The sequence below is a fragment of the Ursus arctos genome, unplaced genomic scaffold, assembly GCF_023065955.2.
Source record: "Ursus arctos isolate Adak ecotype North America unplaced genomic scaffold, UrsArc2.0 scaffold_37, whole genome shotgun sequence".
Lineage (NCBI taxonomy): Eukaryota > Metazoa > Chordata > Mammalia > Carnivora > Ursidae > Ursus > Ursus arctos.
Window position 1 is genome coordinate 5750156 of NW_026623053.1, and position 19566 is coordinate 5769721.

Below are 19566 nucleotides of genomic sequence, written 5' to 3' on the forward strand. Positions count from 1 at the left end.
AAATATTATCTAAATATAATCTAAATTTTCCTTTTCGTGATAACAACAACTGAAAAGAAAAAATATTAGATCATACTAGGTCATTTTTTGTTGATAAAAAAGGTCAATCTCCACCTATCCAGGAATCATTCTGTCAAACATCTCCAAATTCAAGTACAGTACTTAGAGTATGACAGCAAAAGATTAAGAAAAGGGATGTCTGTTCAGCACTGAGACAGAGTTTTAACTCCACTTTCTTTGGGTGGGAAGAAATCCTTGGTAACACTATCCAGGAGCTTAATCCCCTTTCCCATTTTTTTCCTGCAACACAGACTCCCACAGCACTCTTCTGTCTTTCAGTTTTCTCTTCACAAGGCCTCCTCCCAGAACCTTCTTGCTTAGCAAGTCCTACTAGAACTCCAAAAAAATTTAAAAACCTGAATAAATATTGTTTATGTTTTTAGTCATCTTTCCTAAGCATGGTAAATGTTTATTTTCACCTAAAATAGAGATGAGTCTCTTGGTATTCAGCGGACATTGATCAAGTGTGGGCTGCATGTATTAGAGAGCATATGCATTTGCTGCAAAAATCCTAGGTTAATAAAAGCAAAGCTTCAAAGCCTAAAATGCAATGAATAAAAGGAATATAATTACAAACTGATTAACTTACGCAGTTTCTTAAGCTTATACTTACCTAAACATCTGTAAACTGACTAGATTATATCTTAATTAAGTGGTAACCAGGGAGTAGGAAGGCTCTCTTGTTTTTCCACAGTATCCTGGGACTTCACCTAGTAGGAGAGCCGCACAACACTGCACTAACGAAGACCTGGATTTATCCTTTACGGAAGTAACACACTATAGTGAGGGGATTTTAAGAGCTGAAAAAAATCTTATGAGATCACAAAGTCTAAAAATCTAATTTTTTTAAAACTGTGGAATGATTTCTTCTAAAGAAATCTTAAGCTGAAACTCAATATACAAAACAGATAAAAGTAGATCTAATTTAGTTAAGAGGGGAATGTGAACGCCTGCTCACTTGGGAAGGTTATCTCCCCAGGAAGCCCCCAAAAGCAGCTCTACAAAACCAAAGCAGAGCAGTTATAAAACTATAGATATAGTCCAAACTTCTCTCATATTATACATAGCAACTGAGGAATCCAGGGCCTCCAAAGGTTAAGTTTCTTGCCCTAAGTAACAGAGGAATTAATGATATTTGCATAGTTAGCATTAACACTAGTGATGGTGGATAATTTCCAAAGGATTGAATTCTTGGAAAATCTATGTTAACACAAGAGTTCTTGATCAGCAAGTATTTTCTTACACTCCTTATTGATTGTCTACTTCACATCTACATTCAAAGACATCAACTACTTTTCCCAAATCAATGACAAATAAATGACTTCAGATTCTTGCACTACACTTAATCAATTGGAGCCACATCTTTCTGCACATACCATTGCAAGTATCAGAAATTAATTACTAGCTCTTCTAATTCGGTTCTTGAATTCTTTATTAGAATTCAACTGTCCTGGTATGAGGAAATTTCCAACCCAGGGAACTCAGGAAAATACTGGTGAGGAATTAAGCATCAAGTGTACATCATTATGTCCTTCCATCTGTCTGTGCATCCAAAGAGGCCACCCTATCTAATGAATCTTTTTTTCTTACCTGGGAATTTGGCTGGAATGCAGCATGGGGTGTTGAGTGTTTCTGTAAATTTTCTAGCATTAGAGCCTGGTACAGAGAAGGGCAAAAGTCAGAATCTAAGGGAATAAACCCCCACCCCACCCCATCTCTTCATTGAATGCAATGACTAACCATACACACTTAACCTGTACTTCTTTTCCAGGGACCTAAAAGCCCTTTACTAATTCTCATTCATCTTCAGAAGACCCTTAAAAGTAGCCATGGTTACTGCTCCCAAAAGTACAAACGTAAAATGCAGGCACATGGAGAAAATCACCAACCTGGATATGTAATAAAATCAGTGACAGTGACAGAACCAGTACTACAGTCCCTATTATCTCCTGCACTTCTGACTAATGCCCCTTCTAAATCTGGCCATGCAGGTAAAATGACTTCAAATACTCAAGTCAGCTTCAAATACAGGAAACCAACACGGGGCTGCTGGTTTGGGCCTGATTGAATTACTTGGTCAGTTACCCAGGACTAGATCTACTTGAGTGAACTTGTATTGTTTCCAACAGAGTGACACCTAGATTCATCAACTCTATAAAAATTTCAGAAAGGAGGCTAGAGAACAAAATGACCACAGACTCTAAACTATGGCTGACCCAATCCACACACGAAACCGTAAGCTTCTGTAGAGGCAACGGTCTGTCAATTTAACCCTTGAGCCAACCCAGCCCTAATCTGCACTACAGGCCATGTATCCTAATTAACCCCAATTAAAACCAAGACATCCTCATCTTCCCTCCCTTTAAACCAAATCTGAACACACAAATCCACCCACCTCATGACGATCCCACCCTAAGATACTCAAATCGATTCAAAACCCCCAACATATACCAACCTGCCCCACCTCCCCCACCAATATGCACCAAACTCTTATCCGCCCAAACTGCTTCTGGATGCCCTATAAATTATACACCCCTCTATAACCAAGTCCCTTCAAATCACGGTTTCTCTTCATCTCACCTCCTAATCTAATCAGGTAGACATTTTACTCTATCCCAATCCTATTCTTCCGGACACTAACACCGACACCAACCCCATTAACCCCTCCGCCCAACTATACCCCTAACTCCGACCCAGCCCAATTCGCCCCCCTCAGGCCAGCAACGCCGGGGGTAGTAGTGGGATTTAACTCCTTCTGCAGCGCATGCGCCGAAACCACAGACACAAACAAGGAGGGGGTGGGGGAAGGAGGAAGGAGCTTAAGACACTCCGGGAGAGTAGCGCGCACCCTCCCATTTTGGGCTCGCGCCGCTGCCGTTAAGGCGGGAACCGGCGCTATCTCTATTCCAGCGCGAGCCTCACCAACCACCGTGCGCGCGGATCCGGAGGCTCGCGCTGGCGGCCTGAGCGAGCTCGCGCGGAGCCCGGACACTGCGCCTGCGCCGCGGCAGAGACTCGTCTCTACCGGGTCCGCTCCCCTCCGACACCCCGGCAGCGCCGGCTTCTCACCCCTTTGAGCCGCTTGACCAGGGCACTCTTCTGCCCGCTCTTCGCTAGGCCTCGCTGCTCCAGTGCGGCCTTCAGGTCGGTCACCCGCAGCGCCTGAAGAGGCTTCCCGTCCAGAGTCACCTCCTCCAGCTCCGCCATCTTGCGTGAGGTACTCGGGTCCGTCCCGACGGCTTCGGGCATCTTCGGTAATTTCCGCCAACGCCCTTCGAACGTACCGGGCTGACCCCGCCCACTGCCATAGTCAACCCCTCGATTACCACTCAGAACTCCCCGGGTTCCTCCGGAACTGCTCGGGAATTTCCGTCCCCACATCGGCACCAATCAGTTCTTTCCCTCCTCCCAGCCACTTCCCCCTCCCTCGCTCTGCTTTCAGAGCTCGGTTATTTTCGTCTTACCGAGGCTTTGAATCGAATGTGCTCGGAAGCCCTCGACTCTGGCATAACCAAAATCGGAGTTACTCGGCTATCTCCGAACCTAAGGCTGAGGCGCTGAGGCGCTTGGGTGTTTGGGGCTGGTCCGCGACCGGAAGTGCGTGGGCTGCCGGGCTGGCCCCGCTTAGGGTTTTCAGGAAACATGGAAGCGGCGGCGACAGTTGGAGTTTAAGCACTTTTGTGACGGTCTTCGGGTGCCCTGTGAGAGGAAAGGGGAGGTAAGCGGGGCAGAAATCCCTCTCTGGGCCGGGTCAGACTCGGTGTTTGCGGGTGACGGTAGTAGGGCACGCTTCCCGCTCTGCTACCGATACAGCTGCCGCCTCCCAATCTCTGAATCCCCGCCACTCCCATCTAAGACTACGTTGCTCTCTGGGTCCTTGGAATGCCGGACTCCCTGGCCTCCAAAGTAGGCAAGTGGCAGCACCGTGTCTTTGGGCCCAGACCGTGAACTAATTCATAATCGTTGAACTTGAGTTTGCTCTGGAGGCCATGTCGCACGACTCGGCGAAAGTTTTTCCTTACCCGAGTACGAGAATAAAGTTCCTTAGGAATTGCTGTGAAAAAGGCAATTTCCTTGGACTGTTTGGGTTCTGAACTGATGTTGATTGCTTAGGGGTTCCTTTCTTTGTTACTACAAATACTCCTAGCTTGCAGCAGAAGAAACGCAAACAGAAAATAGGTCATTGATAAGTAGTTTAAGGTTTTCATTGTTTGAGATTGAAACTGGAACTCGCGAAACCTATTCAGGTCGACTAACCTATTTGCATTACTAATGCAAATCAATGGCAGGGCATCAATAGGTATTTTACATTAAACCTTAAGGAAAATGTGCAGAGACATCTATTGTCAGACATCTACAGCAATATAACACTTGTTACACTCCTAAGCCACCAAACCGACTAGACTTTTTTCAGTCTTGAATAAACGTGGCTTCTCCCTATTTTCTCTTACTGTGTTATCTTATTTTGGGTCAGGCACCCTCACTTACTCTGCTCTTCAGTTTTTCCTGGTGCCTTAATGGAAATATAAGGAAGTAATGAATGTTACGAAGTTCTGGGCATATTTCAGAGGCTGTATGCACATTACAAAGAAGGCTCTTTCATCATGTATGATTTTTTCTTTTTTCTTTTTTTTTCCTTTCTCTCTGTTGATAGGTCTGGAATGATTAACATATAGGCCCAGACCAGCTGCATGTACTGGATTAAAAAATGTGTACCTTTTTTCATTTTAAGCAAGATGAGATGCACCAACATTGCTCATTTTTTCTTTACTCACCCTGAAACATAGTAGACCGGAGAGAATAAGCAAGAAATATGTTGGTTATTTTTAGGTTTTTTATAAGAATAATGGGGAGAAGTAGTGGTTGGAGAGGGTGATAGGTTTGAAACAGGAAGGTTGGCAAGTATGAAATGAAGTTATTCTTGAGTGACTTCTCTGAGGCAATTGGATAATAACCTATATGAAGTACTCTGTAAACTGAATTGTTGAAAAGTAGTTTTATCTGTAGATGCTGATTGTGATAAGATTCCTTGTTGGGAAGTTGTATTTTGGTTACTCTATCTAGAGAGTATATAACAGTGCTTTTATATTTCAGGATGCCACTGGAATCATCTTCCTCTTCGATGCCACTATCCTTCTCTTCTCCCTTACCCTCAGTACCGGACAGTATTACTAACTCTTCCCCTCCCCCAATGTCTTACATCACTTCCCAGGAGATGAAGTGTATTCTTCACTGGTTTGCCAGTTGGTCAGGTCCACAGCGTGAACGTTTCCTACAGGACCTGGTAGCTAAGGCAGTGCCAGGAAAGTTACAGCCACTGCTGGAAGGGCTGGAGCAGCTTAGTGTGTCTGGAGCAAACCGACCACCTTGTATCTTTGAGTGCCAGCTACGTCTTTGGGATCAGTGGTTTCGAGGTTGGGCTGAGCAGGAGCGCAATGAATTTGTCAGGCAGCTGGAGGTCAGTGAGCCAGACTTCGTGGCAAAGTTTTACCAGGCAGTGGCTGCTACGGCTGGTAAAGACTGATGGGCATTAAAATCAAAGAAGATAATCACAGCTGACGGAGCCGCAACTTTACTCTGAGAACTTCAAATATGTCACTTAAAGGTTTAGGGATGGTATCCTGGTCAGCTAACCAAACTTGTTGACCAGTACAGGCTTGATTATTTCTTTGGGAGTGGGGAGGGGCAGAGGGAGAGGGAGAGAGAGAATCTTAAGCAGGCTTCATGCCCAGCACCGACCCTGACATGGGGCTCAGTCTCACAACCCTGAGATCATGACCTGAGCCGAAATCAAGAGTTGGATGCTTACCCGACTGAGCCACCCAGGCACCCCAAGGCTTGGTTATTTCAACGTTAACAGCCTATCAACTGGATTGCTCGCATAAATGTTTCCCATCTAAGTAAATCCAGATCAGCAGTTTGCCTCCTAGCTTGCTCCTTTCTACATGTCAGACCCTCAAGAATTCCGTGGCTTCTTTTGCAAGTATAACCAGAAGAAACCTACACATTATAACTCAAGCATTTTGCTGGCCCACGGGGCTATAAAGTAGAGCCTTCCTGTTCCAGAAACAGGAGAGAAGGACAATAAAAGGTCATGTTTTTATAGTTTAATTGGATTCACATGGCTGGTTTCACTGCCCTTACCAGATTGTGGCATAATCGTGTGACCTTCTTACTATTAGCTTTCCTAGTGATGATTTTGTAAAATTATGGAAAAATCAGGAGAGGGAGATGATTAATTACTCCTTTCACACTGATGTATGTTTGAATGCAAATAGCAATGACTTCCTAGAGTATATGTGATATTCTTGGAGCTGGTAACAGATTCCTATAAGTTTGCTTGTGATATGAAATCAAGTGACACTTTATAGTTTGAAGGGTTTATTTTTTGTATCAAAATAAAGAATGAATCTTCAGAACCGTGTCTCTTGCTTTTTTTCATTACAAGGCTAGTACTGAGGTGATTCCTAGAGAAAGAGGCATTCTGAGAAAAGTAGAACTGAAGTGTAGACTTGCCATCCAGTTGTCTTCCAAGAAATAATCTGCCCTATCTACCCTGTCATGCTCTGGGTAACATCACACCTCCCTTATTCCTCCAGCTGGGCCCCTTGTGTCTTGCAGCTCTGGTGAATGGTGAGGGGCAGATGGTGCCACCCGAAGAGTAGCTCGTTTTTGATAGGCCACGGTTCCCAGTGCACCCACCACGATAAGCAGTGTTAGGCAGAGTCCCGTGGACAGTGCTAGATGGGTCACAGAGGGATTATGGGCCAAGGTAACCAGCAACCTAGGAACACAGAGGTAACACTTGGCTTGGAATAATGCCTAGGCTTAGTAGGTGAAGGGCTTCACCTTTATCCTAATACACAGAGCTCATGAAACCCTGCTTCATCCAGTCAATAAGCTACACAGGAAATCAGGAATATAGAACCTGAAAGTAGGAAAAAGACCAAGACCCAAGTCTCCCAGCAACTTAAGTTATTGGAAGGAGACCTAACTTGGCAGTGAGGGAAATGGTTTAAGGGAAGCGTTAGACTATGGTGTTTGGGTAACTGGACACAGTGCCCTGTTAGTACTTAAGGAAGGAAGAGGACTAGGATCCATATGTCCTAGAGATGGAGAACTCCCATTATTGTGGAGGGAAAGGTGTCCCATAGTGACAGATCTGAGGTGATCACGTTAGTTGTTTTCTGAAACAAATAATCCTGTGTAGGACCTACATACGAGTGAGTGTTGAATGCAATTTCAAACATCTGGACTCCAGGAATTTGAAAGATGACTTGGGATATTATCTTACCTGATGTGTCCTGTGGTAAAGATGGCTCCTCCATAATGTACTTCTAGGGGCTTCTTCTGGAGAGTCAGGGTCAGGGCCCTGTGCAGCATACCAACCGAAGGCCCTTGGCAGGCAGGGGGCTTGCCCATGTACACAGTGAACACCAGACTAGTGGTAATGGAGGGGTTGTGGAAATAGCACCTAGAGGGATATTTGGATCTCTTGAGGGAGGCAGAGTCCCTGGAAGAGTATATCTCCTGAAGCAGATACAGGCTTAGGAGCGGGACAAAGTCTTCAGAGGAGAGTTGTGAAGGAACCCACGTAAGCATTTCCCCTGGCCCACTGTATACATCCTCAGCCTGAACGCTCCCTTTACCTGCCGGTGCTGCCTCTGCTCACAAGAGCCTGGAGTACTGCTTCGGTCAGCCCGTCCAGCTCTTCCTTCGCCACCGAGTGGCCTGGGGGCCCAGCTAATTGTAAAGACAACTGGGATAACAGGTCTTGGGGCGGAAGCCTCACAGGTGGGGAAGGAACGGCACTGGTACCTTCGTTGGTTTGACACAGCCGGCCCCGGGGACACAAGAGAAGGCCGGAGTACCCAGGTATCTGCCAGGAAATACATAGCAGGGTGTAGTTAGCACCTCAATTGCTTGCTCAAGCCGTCCTTCCAAGGAAAAAGTACAATCTAGATCAGGGTCATGGACTCAGTGGGTACTTAGTAAAAAATGAAGAACATCGAAGTAGGTCGGATAGTACTACCGTATGCGCACTTTAAAACTTCCTTTTGCCAGTGTGCTATATGGCTTTTCACTTACGACACCCACCTGAATAGCCTTTCCAGGAAGGCACGGGGCCCAGGGTGCTCCCTCTGCCCGCACCTTGTATGCTCCCCTCTCTGTGCATTGACGTAAGTAGCAGCGGCCGCTGAGCTCTGCTTCCTTCGGGTGCGGGATCTCAGAGGGGTGCCTGGTCTCGTCCTCACGGAGCGGTTGTGAAGTGAGGTTGGCAAGGAAGCAACGACTCTGGGAATGGTAAATTTCCCCGTGGGGGTTCTCTGCCCCAGGGGGGAGCCCGTTTTCCTTCTTCCAGCATTCACTCTGAAAGGCGGGGCAGGAGGCAGAGAAGTGTTTGCCAGGTGCCTTAGAAGTGGACTGCGCTCCGGGCGGCGCGCTCGGTTCATTCTGTTCTCCAGTCATCTCACCCCATTGGCCAAGGGCTTGTACATGCGGCAGCCTTCCAGCAGGGGGTCTGAGGAGCAGCTTCCCTTGTCCAGATGCAGGTAGTGGCAGCCCAGTCCGCTGTGTGAAAGGGATGGCCGCTGACCACCAGGGTCCCCGACAGCCGTACAGCCCCTCGCCCAAGCAGCACACATCACGTACCTGCCAGTGCAGAAGAAGTCTGAGGAGCCCGCCCCACAGGTCGTGGGCAGACCAAATTCCAGGCCGGATCCTGCTGGAGAGACAGGAAGAGAAAGAGCGCTCCGAACAAATGAAGGCCCCAGCATCCCTCAGGGCCAGCTGTGCTCACGGCTTCGGTGACACCTCAGCGGCAGAAAATCCCTCCCAACCTCTCGCTGCCCCTGCTGCCATTCTCCCTGGTTCTCACCCTGGCCCCACAGCAGCTCCTCCGCAGCGCTGTGATTGACCCGGTACCATCCCGAATCTTCGAGGGCAGCGAGAGTGATGGGATCGAGTCGAGTGCGCCGGGCACCATCGAAGGTAGCAGTCATTATAGAGCCCTGGAGCAGTCGGGCCTCCCAGTGTGAAGACAAAGGGCCCTAGGGAGGAGGCAGCTGGTTGCCACCCAACCACTCCCTCTTCCTTCCAGCAGCTCCAGGGGTTCCCTTTCCCACCTCCTCTTCCAAGGGAACACCCGGTGAAGCCCCTGGCACTCCCAAGTGTTTGGCCAGGCTGTGGCTAACAGTTGGGGTGGTGAGAAGCAGCTGTCCCCACTTATCTCGCCTTGTCACTTGTTGCCTTGTAGAACAGTTCTCTCCAACTGAGCACAGAAAGGGAAGAAGGCAATATGAGGAGAGGAACCCTAGGAAGGGGGGAGCAGCGCTGGAAGGAAGGAGTCGGTGGGGTGGCAGTGATCCCCTCTCGTTGACATCACGAGAAAGCTTGCCCTCAGTCCTCCCACTTACCGCTGGGTCCTGAGGGGCAATCCCGCCACTTCTTGAAGAGCTGTCCGGAGAAACCCAGAGCATGGAGCAATTCATGGAGTGTGACCTAAGGACAAAGGACTGCAGGGTGAGGCGGACAGGGACGGAGCAGATTGACCTGCCACCCAATAGCCCCTCTGCCTGATCAGCTGTTCCTAGAGTTGGGGCACCCTCTCCTCCATCCTGAGTGGATTCTTCTGCTTCACGGGAAGCCGAGGGACCTGCCCCCCTCCCCAACCGGTCCGCGCCTTCCTACTCATCATGCAGCAGTCACCATGACGATGTCACTATGGCTGAGGCTGCGGCTGGTGAGATGCTGGGCACAGTAGACGATGGTACCGGCAAGGGGTCTGTCTTCCGAGTCCAGCTGGCAGCAGGCAGCATAGGCTATGACAGAGGGCTGTGGAGGGGCCAGGACAAGGTAGGGGTGGGAAGCAGGGAAGTGGGGGAACACAAAAGAAACCTTCCTGAACAACGGACTCCCAGGGAACTCAGCAGGGATAGTACGAAGGGATGGTTTGAAGAGGCTTAGCTCCCACCCAACACCCAAACTTCTTCAACATGACCAAGTGACCTCGAATAAGCATAATTTAATAAAAACTGCCTTTGTGCTCCCTCCTCCTTCCCGTGATATTTAAACTGAAGAGAGGCAGGACAGGGCAAAGGATTTGATTTGGGTCTCACCTCTCCATGGCACTTGGAAGTGTGGGCCACCCACACGTACAGGAGAAAATCAGTGTCCTGGACCCCGGGGCCATCTGGCTGGACCAGTTGTGGGGGACCCTGTTCTGGCCACAGTGCGTAGCCACGGAGATGGGCATCAGGGATCTGGCCGGGAGTGAAGTGTAGCATCTAGCTTAGCAGGTGAGGACAGTAGGAAACTGGGTACTGGGAGTGAGGAGGGGACAGTCTTTATCAGCATAGGGGCTCCTGCCACCTCCCCCACCCCAGGTCTCTAATTTAATAAATTGCCAGGGGGAGAAGGGGCTCAGGAACCTACATTTGCTAGGAAGCACATTAAGCAATTTTGGTGCTAATGGTCTTGGAGAAGTCTAGGCAGGCTAGAGATGTCAGGTTCCCAAATCAGAAACTGGTCTTACCTTTGCCCCCAGGCAACTCTCTCCTTTGTACCCTGGGTTCAGGAGGCTGCACCTGCCAAGAGTGAACATCTGTAGGTGGGCTGGAGACATTTCTGGGTACCCTGAAGAGGTCGTATATACATTCTCAATGACATGAAGTCACCTGTGGTAGTTTGGGGTGTCTGGGTCCCCCCAGACAGCATGGCAGTACTGTGCAGGGTCTCGACTCAGAAGCAGGGGGCCTTGCACTGGAGGGACTTAGAAAGATGAGTGGTCAGTTTCACCTCAACATCTCAGAGTTCCTTTTCTCTTGTTGTCGTCCTCCCTAGCCCTCTACTCCTCAGCCCTCCCTGCCTCCTTCTGTTCCCTACTCACCTGCAAGGATTCCCTGGAGTTGCTGAGCAGCCTGCCTAGCTGCGGCCAGGGCCAGAGCTCGGGGTCCCCCTCTCATTCCGGCTCCCTCAGGATCCCAAGCTCCATCTGATACAGGGTCTTTGATACAGCAGGTTCGGATTCGCAGGGGTTGAGGATCACGGGAGCCAGGCAGGGTAAGGGTGGAAGAGCGGAGGTTTGGGGCAGGCTGGGAGAGATGGGGCCTGAGAAGGGTCACAGACTTCTGCGTCTCGTCATGCAGGCACCTGCTCGCGGCAGTCCCCAGCAGCAGCAGCAACAGCAACATCTTGCAAGTGTTTCTCCCTGACCTGCCCTGGATCCTGTCTTCTGCTCCCCTCTTCCCTGCCTCCCTTACTTCTGGCTTCCCTCTCTCTATCTCTCTCCATACCCTCTCTACCCCTCTTGCTTATTTTTTCAAGATTTGAAAGTTGTTGACTAAATCTACAGTTCCCGCCAGGAGGTTGGATGTGAACCACAAGGGCCAAAGCTGCCGCCTCCTGGGGGTGCCAGAGGTGGGGAGCTGTGTGAGTGAGTGAGTGTGTGTGTGTGTGTGTGTGTGTGTGTGTGTGGCGTGGCGGGGGTTGGGGGAGGCAGAGTTACTACTAAGGCCTCAACTGATCTTTCCAGAGAGGAGCCTGCCTTATTTAGGAATCTGTCATTCTAATTCCCCTTTCTGAGCAGACAGCCTTGGAACCTTCCCAGAACTAAAAAATCGGTGTTAACATAATGGTGTGCGTGGGGACGCTCTGTGCTTCATAGATGCCTACTTATCTCACTGGAGATGGGCAAATGAGGCTTCTGCACGGCCCTGGCCCCGCTCTCAGAACTGAGTGGGCTCTAACTAAACGGCTAGTCTTGCAGGCACCTTCTGCATCCGCGTAGGGCACTTAGTAGGCGCGCAGCAAATACACGTTGGCTGACCGACACCTCCTAGGAGAGGCTGTCGTGTTGGCTCCCTGGGGCTTCGCAGAGCCACATGTGGGCATGCTGGAAGGGAAAGTCACCTCTTAAAATGGACATTAATAGGATATGCTCAAGGACGTTCTCACCCAGCTCTTGGAACTCCCTGTTTTCTCTGCTCACACTGTGCTTTCACATCCTGTTTCCCCTGCCTGGATACCCCTCCTTCCCTGCCTGCCTGGCCAATTCCTACCTTCCCTATAATTACACTGGGAAGCCTTTCTTACTTGACACCTTCTGCCCAAATTCCACACTTGCTGGGGGGGACGGGAGGGAACCCTACTTCACAGGAGGCGCCTCTCCTCCCCCTCTCCTGCAGTAATCGTGGGCTTAGCGGCTCTCCCTTCCGGTCCTGCTCTCCTCCAAGGTCAGCCCGCCTCCCGGTAGCCGCAGCGTGGCGTGGTCCCGAGGGCCCAGTCATCCCAAGGAACAGAACCTGACCCCATTGCTTGACTTTTGAAGAAACGGGTCAGAGGTGAAATGCCATAAAGCAACCCAGCTAATTAGTTACAGACAGGACAAGAGTTTACAGAAGGCCTGCTGACTTCCCAGGGAGGCCGATTTTATACTTTGACGTACCAGACCTGTAGCTGGAACGACCAGTTACAAGGGAGGCAGCCAAACGCTGGAGCCAAACCAACTCTGCCGCTTTCCACTTGGTGACTCTAGCCCAATGCCTCCAGGTTCCCATCTGCAAAAGGGGGACGACTGTACTTCCCTGGCAAGATTGCTTGGAGGAGAAAGTAAAGACTTTTTAAGGGGCACCTGGGTGGCTCAGTCGGTTAAGTGTCAGGGTTGTGAGTTCAAGCCCCACATTGGGCTCCACGCTGGGCATGGAGCCTACTTAAAAAAAAGAAAAAAGATTTGTAAAGTGCTGAGAACAGCACCTGGCTCCTGGTCAATACCAAGTCACATCAGCAGTTATATTCTATAGACACTTTCAACTCAGTGGAGAACGGCTCTGTTCTTGACGTGCGTACAATTCTTTAGGGGACTCTTGTTCTTTTCCTAAGACAAACCTTTTTCTCCACGTGTCAGACGCCCTCTTTTCCCTGGCTGGGCAGCCAGATCTGGGGAAAACCCGCTTGGTCACGATTGGCCCAAGGGGGTCGAGGTCTGTGTGGCTCTCCTCAGGTTTTCCCCGGCCCCGCTCAGCTGTCACTCCTAATGCTTTGCTGCCCCCTTGTGGCCGCGTCGAGGAGGGTGCGCCCGGCAGGGCTTCTTCCGAACTTCACACATGGGTGCAGAACTTCGTACCTTCCAGCAGAAAGAGCTCGAGAAACACCTCGTGTTTCTTCTGCTGGAATACCTCTTTCCTGCTTTTGCCTGGCCAATTCTTCCTCGTCTTTCCAGAGCCAGCTGAGAGGGTCTCTGCCTGCTGAGATTTTTTTCTTTACTCCCCCGGGGCAGAGGTGGTTTGCATCGCCTCTGTCCTCCAATAGCCATTCTTCCACATCTTTCAAGTAGCGCTTATTATATTCTCCAGACATTTATTTCTGTGCTTGTTCCCCTGCTAGACTGTGGGCAGGGGCTGAGTCTGGTTCGCCTGTGCCTCTTTGAAGAGGTGTTAAGTAGGCACAGAGGGATAATGGAGGTGGGAAGGTGGCTTGGAGAAAAAGAGAGGAGGTAAGGAGAGAGGGTGAGAATAACAGTTATTTGAGCATTCCCTTTGTGCCCAGATGTCTTGCGAGTGCTTTAGAATCATGTATTCTTTTTGGCCACCTTCCAGGGTAGGTATGATTATAATTACCCCAATTTTACAACCGAGGAACAGCAAAATTAGGCAGCGTGGGTCGGTGGTGAATGTGGGGTTTAAGCCACCGTGCTATCGTGTTCTCAGGTGCACAGCGTGGAGAGTAGAAAGAGGGGGGCGGGGAGAACAGGTGGAGACAGAAGGGAAGAAGGATTAGGAGACGATGAGGTGATGAGGCGTGGCAGAGGGCGGGGCAGACCGCAGCGCAGAAGGTGAAGAGGACAGGAGGGGACAAGGTGAGAAGAGGGTGCAGAGGGAGGACATTAGGGAGTGGGAGGGAGGGTGCTGAGGAGGAAGGGGAAGAGGTGGAGGCCAGCTAGGACGAGGACAGGGTGTGGGAGAGGATGGGGATGAGCAGAGCCCTCTTGGTGATGTCATCGTCCGTGTGGCTGCTCCATCCAGCACAGCCTCTCAGTGCCTTCGCTCAGCCATCTCGAACCTTCTCCGTTCGACCTCAGCAAGCCACTTCCAGGAGCCTTATCATCACCAGAAACTGCAGCACCTATGAAATAACTGAATCAAACATCACACTCTCTGATATGATCTCCTGTCCTCACGGTCTGTTTGCCCAAGTGGGTTCACTGCAGCTGTTCTAGGGGCTCCTGGAAGAACCGCCGGCCCTCCCTGTCTTTTCATCTTCCACCTTGGGTTCCAGGCTCTTCACCAAATCCCTCCTTCGAAAGCGCCCCCCACTCCCCCTCGCTGTCTGTCCCGTGCATCCTGCCTCCCAATGTTTGTCTTCTCCACACTGGCCCCGGCAGCTAAGGACCGCCGAGGGCAATCACCCCAGAGGACAGCCTGTGGTCACTCCGTGGTCATCATTGACCTCAGCGGGGCGCTCTTAAGTCAGCAATCTCAGTCCTCCTCCCTCTCTGCACCTGGGGTCTTGCACCTTAGAGCCTGCTCCTCAGAGCCTCGCGCTCAGTCACTGGCACTGAGCTCCTCGGTCCGGTGAAGACAGTCACGGGACAGAACACAGTCATGGGACAAAACGGACGCAGGCGCCGCCTGCTACCTCTGCCCTGTGCCTGTATCTGTGGCTGCTGCTGTCCCTTCTTTCTCCTTAGAGGACAGGAAATGTCCTCGTCCTTTGGGAGGTGGATTCCAGCAGAGGGAGATGTGGCCTCAGCCCCTCTCTGACTCGGTCTCTCCCCCAGCCTGTCAGTGACCAGGAGGGGCCTGTCTGGGGCCTTAGCATACATTTCTCTGTCTGCAGGGAACCCCTGCTCTTTGCCCGTCTGACTCCTCACCTTGCAGATGACTGCACGTTACTTCCTCAAAGAAGCCTTGCCCGACTTTCACCTTTACGTCAGGCACCCTTGTTAACATCCGTCCCAGTCACCCTTTACTTTTGCCACATAGCACTGCCCACTTAGAATGGTCAATTTATTTGTGGTGTTATGTGTCTGCCCCCCTCATGAATCTGTGAGCCCCACGAGGGCAGCGACTGCTCTCCCCGTATATTCTGTAGCTTCTATAACAAGCAAAGTGTCCAGCCTGGAGTAGGTGTTAGAAGTACTTTTTGAGCAAAAGCATACATGAATGGGCGTGGTGAGGAGACAGGAGGGATGTGAGTGGGGAGGAAAGGTGGGGGTGGAAGGTCCAAGGTGAGGAGAGCAGATGGCCAGTGTGGGGAGAGGGTGGTAATGAGGATAGGCGTGCAGAGGTGAGGTTAGGGATGGAGGGGAAAAGCGGGGAGGGGAGGACCAGGCCGAGAGGCATGTCTGCGCAGGGCCTGAGTGAGGCTGCCAGACCCTGAGTGGCTTCCCAGGAGCTCTGTCTCTTGGCCATGCTGCTTGAGAGGTTTGGAGGCCCAGCCCGTGGGCGGGGCTAGCCTTTATCTTGGGGCGCAGCCCTAACCTCAGATGGTGACAGAGCGGGAGCGAGCAGGGGTTTTGCAAACCGTCCCGATTGCAGCAGGCCAGCCGGCTCACTCTGGACGGCGGGTGGGGCCTGGGCTTATCTCCCGAGCGCAGCCCTAACCTCAGATGGTGACAGAGCGGGAGCGAGCAGGCGTTTTGCAAACCGTCCCGATTGCAGCAGGGTGGGATGGCCCGGCCGGGGGCAGCAGTGCTAGGTGTGGGGGGCCACGGAGGGTTGGGCAGTTTGGGGCCTCGGAGCGAAGTCTGGCTTGTGGGGCGTGGGGGATCCATTCGGTGTGCGGCTTACGTCTACCTACCTCCGATATCTGTTTCTAAACCCAAAGGGGAGGCCACAGCTCTGCAGGTGGGGCTCTCCCTGTTAGGAAGCCTGCCTTTTCCCAAGTCCTAGGACTGGGAAGTCGGAAATGACAGCCAGTGGCAGCTATTTTCCTCGGAGAATACCCACCACGTCTGCAGTAGGTCGCCTCAGGGAATGTCTCCTGTGCCGGTGACGATTTTCGGGGACCAGGTCTGCTTATAGTTGCACTGACAGAGGCCAGTCAGGAGTCCCGTCCAAGCTGGACCATTCCCACTCGGGAGCAGCACAGGCTGAAAGGAGAGGTGTGCTTGCTGGGGGCCAGCGAGGGTGACAGGAAGTGACCGGCCTGTGGGAGAGGAGGCACACAGGCCCTCAGCCGGCCCTGGCTCTTGCTGCTTCAGCATCTCCTATACAGCCCCCTGCATCCCGTAGCCCCCTCCCTGGCTGGCACAGGGTAGGGGTGGAGGTGAAGAGGCCCCTTTCCACCCCCACAACCCCAACCGGGATCTTGCAACACTGGGATGGGGGCCCTGGGGGCCCAGGCGTGTGGCAATCCGTGGGGGGTGGGGTGGGGAGGTGTGCACCGAGCAGGGGAGCAGCTTTCACAAGCAGCCACTGCAGGACTGACCTTGGCTGGCTCACCTTGGGCAGCTTCCTCTCTCTTCCCGGTATCACCAAACAGCCTTCCTTCTCCGTGGCCGCTTCCCCAAGGCCTGAGATCCTGACTTTAAAGCTCAGCACTCTCATCCCGCTCAGCTCACGAGTGGAGTCTAAAGCAACGGGGATGCACGTGTGTGCTCTTTGGACCTTGATTTGCTGGTGTCTTAAAGTCACCGTGTCCTGAGGACTAGCGCCTTGGGGCTCCTTCTGCCTCTTCTTTCCCTGCAGCAACTCTCCTGTGGGGGTGGGGGTGAGCGGGAGAAGGGGCTTGGGTGCTGGAAGCTTGCTCTGTCCCATATCGGTTTCTTAGGGACTGAGCTCTCCAGCAGAGGGAATGGAAAAAAAGTTCTTGGCAATTCCGTTCTAGATGGAGGAAGGCATTTTCTCATCTATCCTTCCTATTCAGCCAGCCTCACTTGGCTTTCTTTCTTTTTCTTGATCATCAGACCTCTTAGGCCTCCCCCCCAACTTGGCACACCTGCCTCGTCCTTGAAATTTGTTAGGTTTCAACTTCAATGTCACCTCCTCAGAGAAGCCTTCCTTGACCACCCCAGCTAACGTAACCTCCCTTCCTGCTCGTTTATTTGGTTTCCCTGAATGGAGTAATTAATGAATTTACTGAAGGTGTTTGTAGAGGCGTGAAGGAACGGGACTGAGGGAAAGCTGCGAGGAATGACGAAGGAGCCAGCTAGCTGCCGCGGGCTCCATTACAGCCCCCGGGGGCCATAAGGGCGGGATCCTCTGAGAGAGGGCAGTGGAGGGTGCCCATCCCCCTACAGGGGAGAGTTGGGGGATAAGCACTCGACTTTACCCTCCGTGCAACAGCCCGTCAGGGGTCAAGGGGATCTAAAGGGCAAAGGAAGACGCCCAGTGCACTTGCTTGTTGCTTTTTTCTTCCCGCCCATTCAGCTAAGAGCTGGGTCTTTCTTGGTCACCATGGTGTTCTTGACACCTGGCAAGGGCCCGACACAGGCAAGATGCTCTACAAATAGTCGTTGGATACGTTACTTTGGCCCACACCAGTTGAGGTAAGGTTAAAAGCCGCATTCAGAAAGTGTGACTTCTGGCTACCTGTCTCCTCCCTGGGACGTGATCTGCCAGAGATTTGGGGACATGCTCGTGGTCATGCAGGGACTAGGCATGCTCTTTTCTCACGGTGGGGCAGTGACACTTCTCCGGCCCTGGTTCCAGGCCCCCCACCCCAAGGAGCTGCAGGATTATAGGGGGCTGGGAGGAGACCCAGTTCCGAGTGATGGGAAAGCAGCTCAGTGTTGACGCAGAACCAGCCTAGGTCCCATCACCCAGAACCTTGAAAATAAGTCAAGGGGCAGTGGTCTTGAGCCGAGAGGAGGAAATCCGGAGGTTGAGTCATTTACCCTGTTCTGTACAAACCCCCCTTATGCAACCCCATCCCCCTGGGCTAGAAGGTCGGTGTGGGATTCTCCCGGGCATCCATGGAGACTGGCACCTCCCCCTTATGAATGCAGGAGGCCCTATGGGTCAGGGAATTATCCATCTAGAGGTTCAGATCTACCGGCCCCGACCAGGTCTGGGACAGTAGGATCCAGGGACAGGTGTAGGAGAGGGTGCCTGAGGGACACAGAGGCAAAGGCAGGGAGGGACCGAGTGCTGGGTGAGGCAGGCGTGGTGCACACGGATGCCCAAGATGCAGGAAGTCTCTGCTGCTGGGGATGTGGAAATGGGGGGAAGGGTGGGAGAGAGAGGATACTGGGAGAATCCCGTCTCTCCCCCTCTCAGAAGGTTATTCCTTGATACCTAACTCGGGCTTTCTCAGCAGGGGCCTGCAGATCATTGGTGGTTTAGGAGAGACTGCGCCCGTGCTGTCTCCTGTTTCTGAGTCCGCCCACAATCCCTGCTTGCTTACTGAATGGGGCCGGCAGGCCCACCCTGTGCTGTGTGCCTCTGTGGGGAGCGTGTTCATGGCCTAGAGACAGGTGCCATGTGCTGACACAGCAAAGGGACGGAGAGAGCTTCAGGACAATGTCTCTTATCCCCTTGGGCCCTCAGCTGCTTTATCTGTAAGATGTGGCTCACGCTATCTTGCTCGTCTGAGGCCAAAGCCCACCAGACGATCTCTTGAGGTCTCTTCCAGCACCTCTTGAGATCCGTGATTTTTTTTGGAGCTATTTTTGGTTCTGCCTCTAAGGAACAAGTGTAACTCTGGCTAAGCCCCATTCCCCCCTGAGGCCTCAGTTTCCTCACCTACAAAGTGAGAAGTTTAGATGAGATCTTGAGTTCCTTTCAGTTCTAGCCAGATGGAATAATAATGACTATTCACTTTACCATGTGCCAGACCATGTTTGTCTATGAACATAACAACACTGTGAGGTGGGTAGTAATACAGCCCCCATAGTGCAGACAGGGAAACTGAGGCACACAGCGAGGTAACTGGTTTGGGTCACACAGCTAGTAAAAACCGGAGGGAGACTCAGACGGAGGCCCTTGGGCTAGAGTTCTATGAAAGAGAAAACGCTTCGCACGAGGGGTTTCGCTGGCCGAGGCAGATTTTCCCCCTCATTATCAACTTTCTCCTGTTCACACAGGTCTCGAGGCCTTTCCCAACGGAGTCCTCCCCCAAGCACTCAGATTCTAGTGCTATGGGGAACCCCAGTCCCAGGGAGTGAGGGACAATGGGGAGTGGGTGGGAGCCATGGGGGGATGTCAGCCTGGTGGCCTCAAGTTGTGGAAATTGAGAGAAGGGGTCGAGTCCAGGATTCAGAGTTAGGGGACCCTAAATATGGCAGAGCCATCTGGAAGCTGACGGGAGCTCCCAGACCTATATTTCAAGGTGCTGGGGTCAGCAGGCCTAGGCATAAGGGACTGGGTGGCACTGGGATCTCCCCACAAGCCACAGAACTCTGTTAGGGAAGTCTCCAGAGGTGCTTCCGGTCCTGTGGGGTTGTGGGGATGGGGTGCCTTCATCATCCAGAAGGATAGAGCGGGCTGGGGTGGGGGCAGGGGGAGAGAGGAGCAGAGTGACAGACACACAGCCTGGCTGTGTGGTGTGTTGTTGGGGGAGTGTATC

The 19566-nt window shown here is 51.8% G+C and overlaps 2 protein-coding genes and 1 non-coding gene across 15 annotated transcripts in view; 1 reads left to right on the forward strand and 2 right to left on the reverse strand.

Moving 5' to 3' along the window:
• Positions 1–3456, reverse strand: part of ACIN1 (apoptotic chromatin condensation inducer 1) — a 33614-nt gene extending 30158 nt beyond the window's left edge. For 10 of the 13 annotated variants that reach the window (XM_048215381.2, XM_048215360.2, XM_048215292.2 and 7 more), the window contains exons 1-2: positions 3130–3311; positions 1651–1716 (exon numbers count right to left, since the gene is read on the reverse strand). In XM_048215381.2, coding sequence (XP_048071338.2) covers positions 1651–1716; positions 3130–3309 — 246 coding nt within the window. In that variant the 5' untranslated portion in view covers positions 3310–3311. Of the gene's footprint in view, positions 1–1650; positions 1717–3129 lie in introns of all 13 variants that reach the window. The other 3 variants (XM_026486431.4, XM_026486430.4, XM_026486429.4) reach the window with 1 other exon arrangement.
• Positions 3457–3473: 17 nt separating this feature from the next.
• LOC113246018 (uncharacterized) lies at positions 3474–6476 on the forward strand. Its single transcript, XR_008957173.1, has 2 exons — positions 3474–3778; positions 5155–6476. It is a non-coding gene; the product is annotated as an uncharacterized LOC113246018 (transcript).
• A 60-nt stretch (positions 6477–6536) lies between these two features.
• CIROP (ciliated left-right organizer metallopeptidase) lies at positions 6537–11252 on the reverse strand. Its single transcript, XM_048225549.2, has 14 exons — positions 10949–11252; positions 10737–10830; positions 10595–10646; positions 10179–10322; positions 9769–9894; positions 9477–9561; positions 9186–9331; positions 8939–9110; positions 8713–8782; positions 8535–8631; positions 8158–8430; positions 7710–7939; positions 7355–7534; positions 6537–6844 (listed from the first exon to the last, which is right to left on the reverse strand). Exons 1-14 carry the CDS (start codon positions 11250–11252, stop codon positions 6637–6639), a joined length of 2181 nt encoding a protein of 726 aa, XP_048081506.1. The 3' UTR covers positions 6537–6636.
• Positions 11253–19566: the final 8314 nt, after the last annotated feature.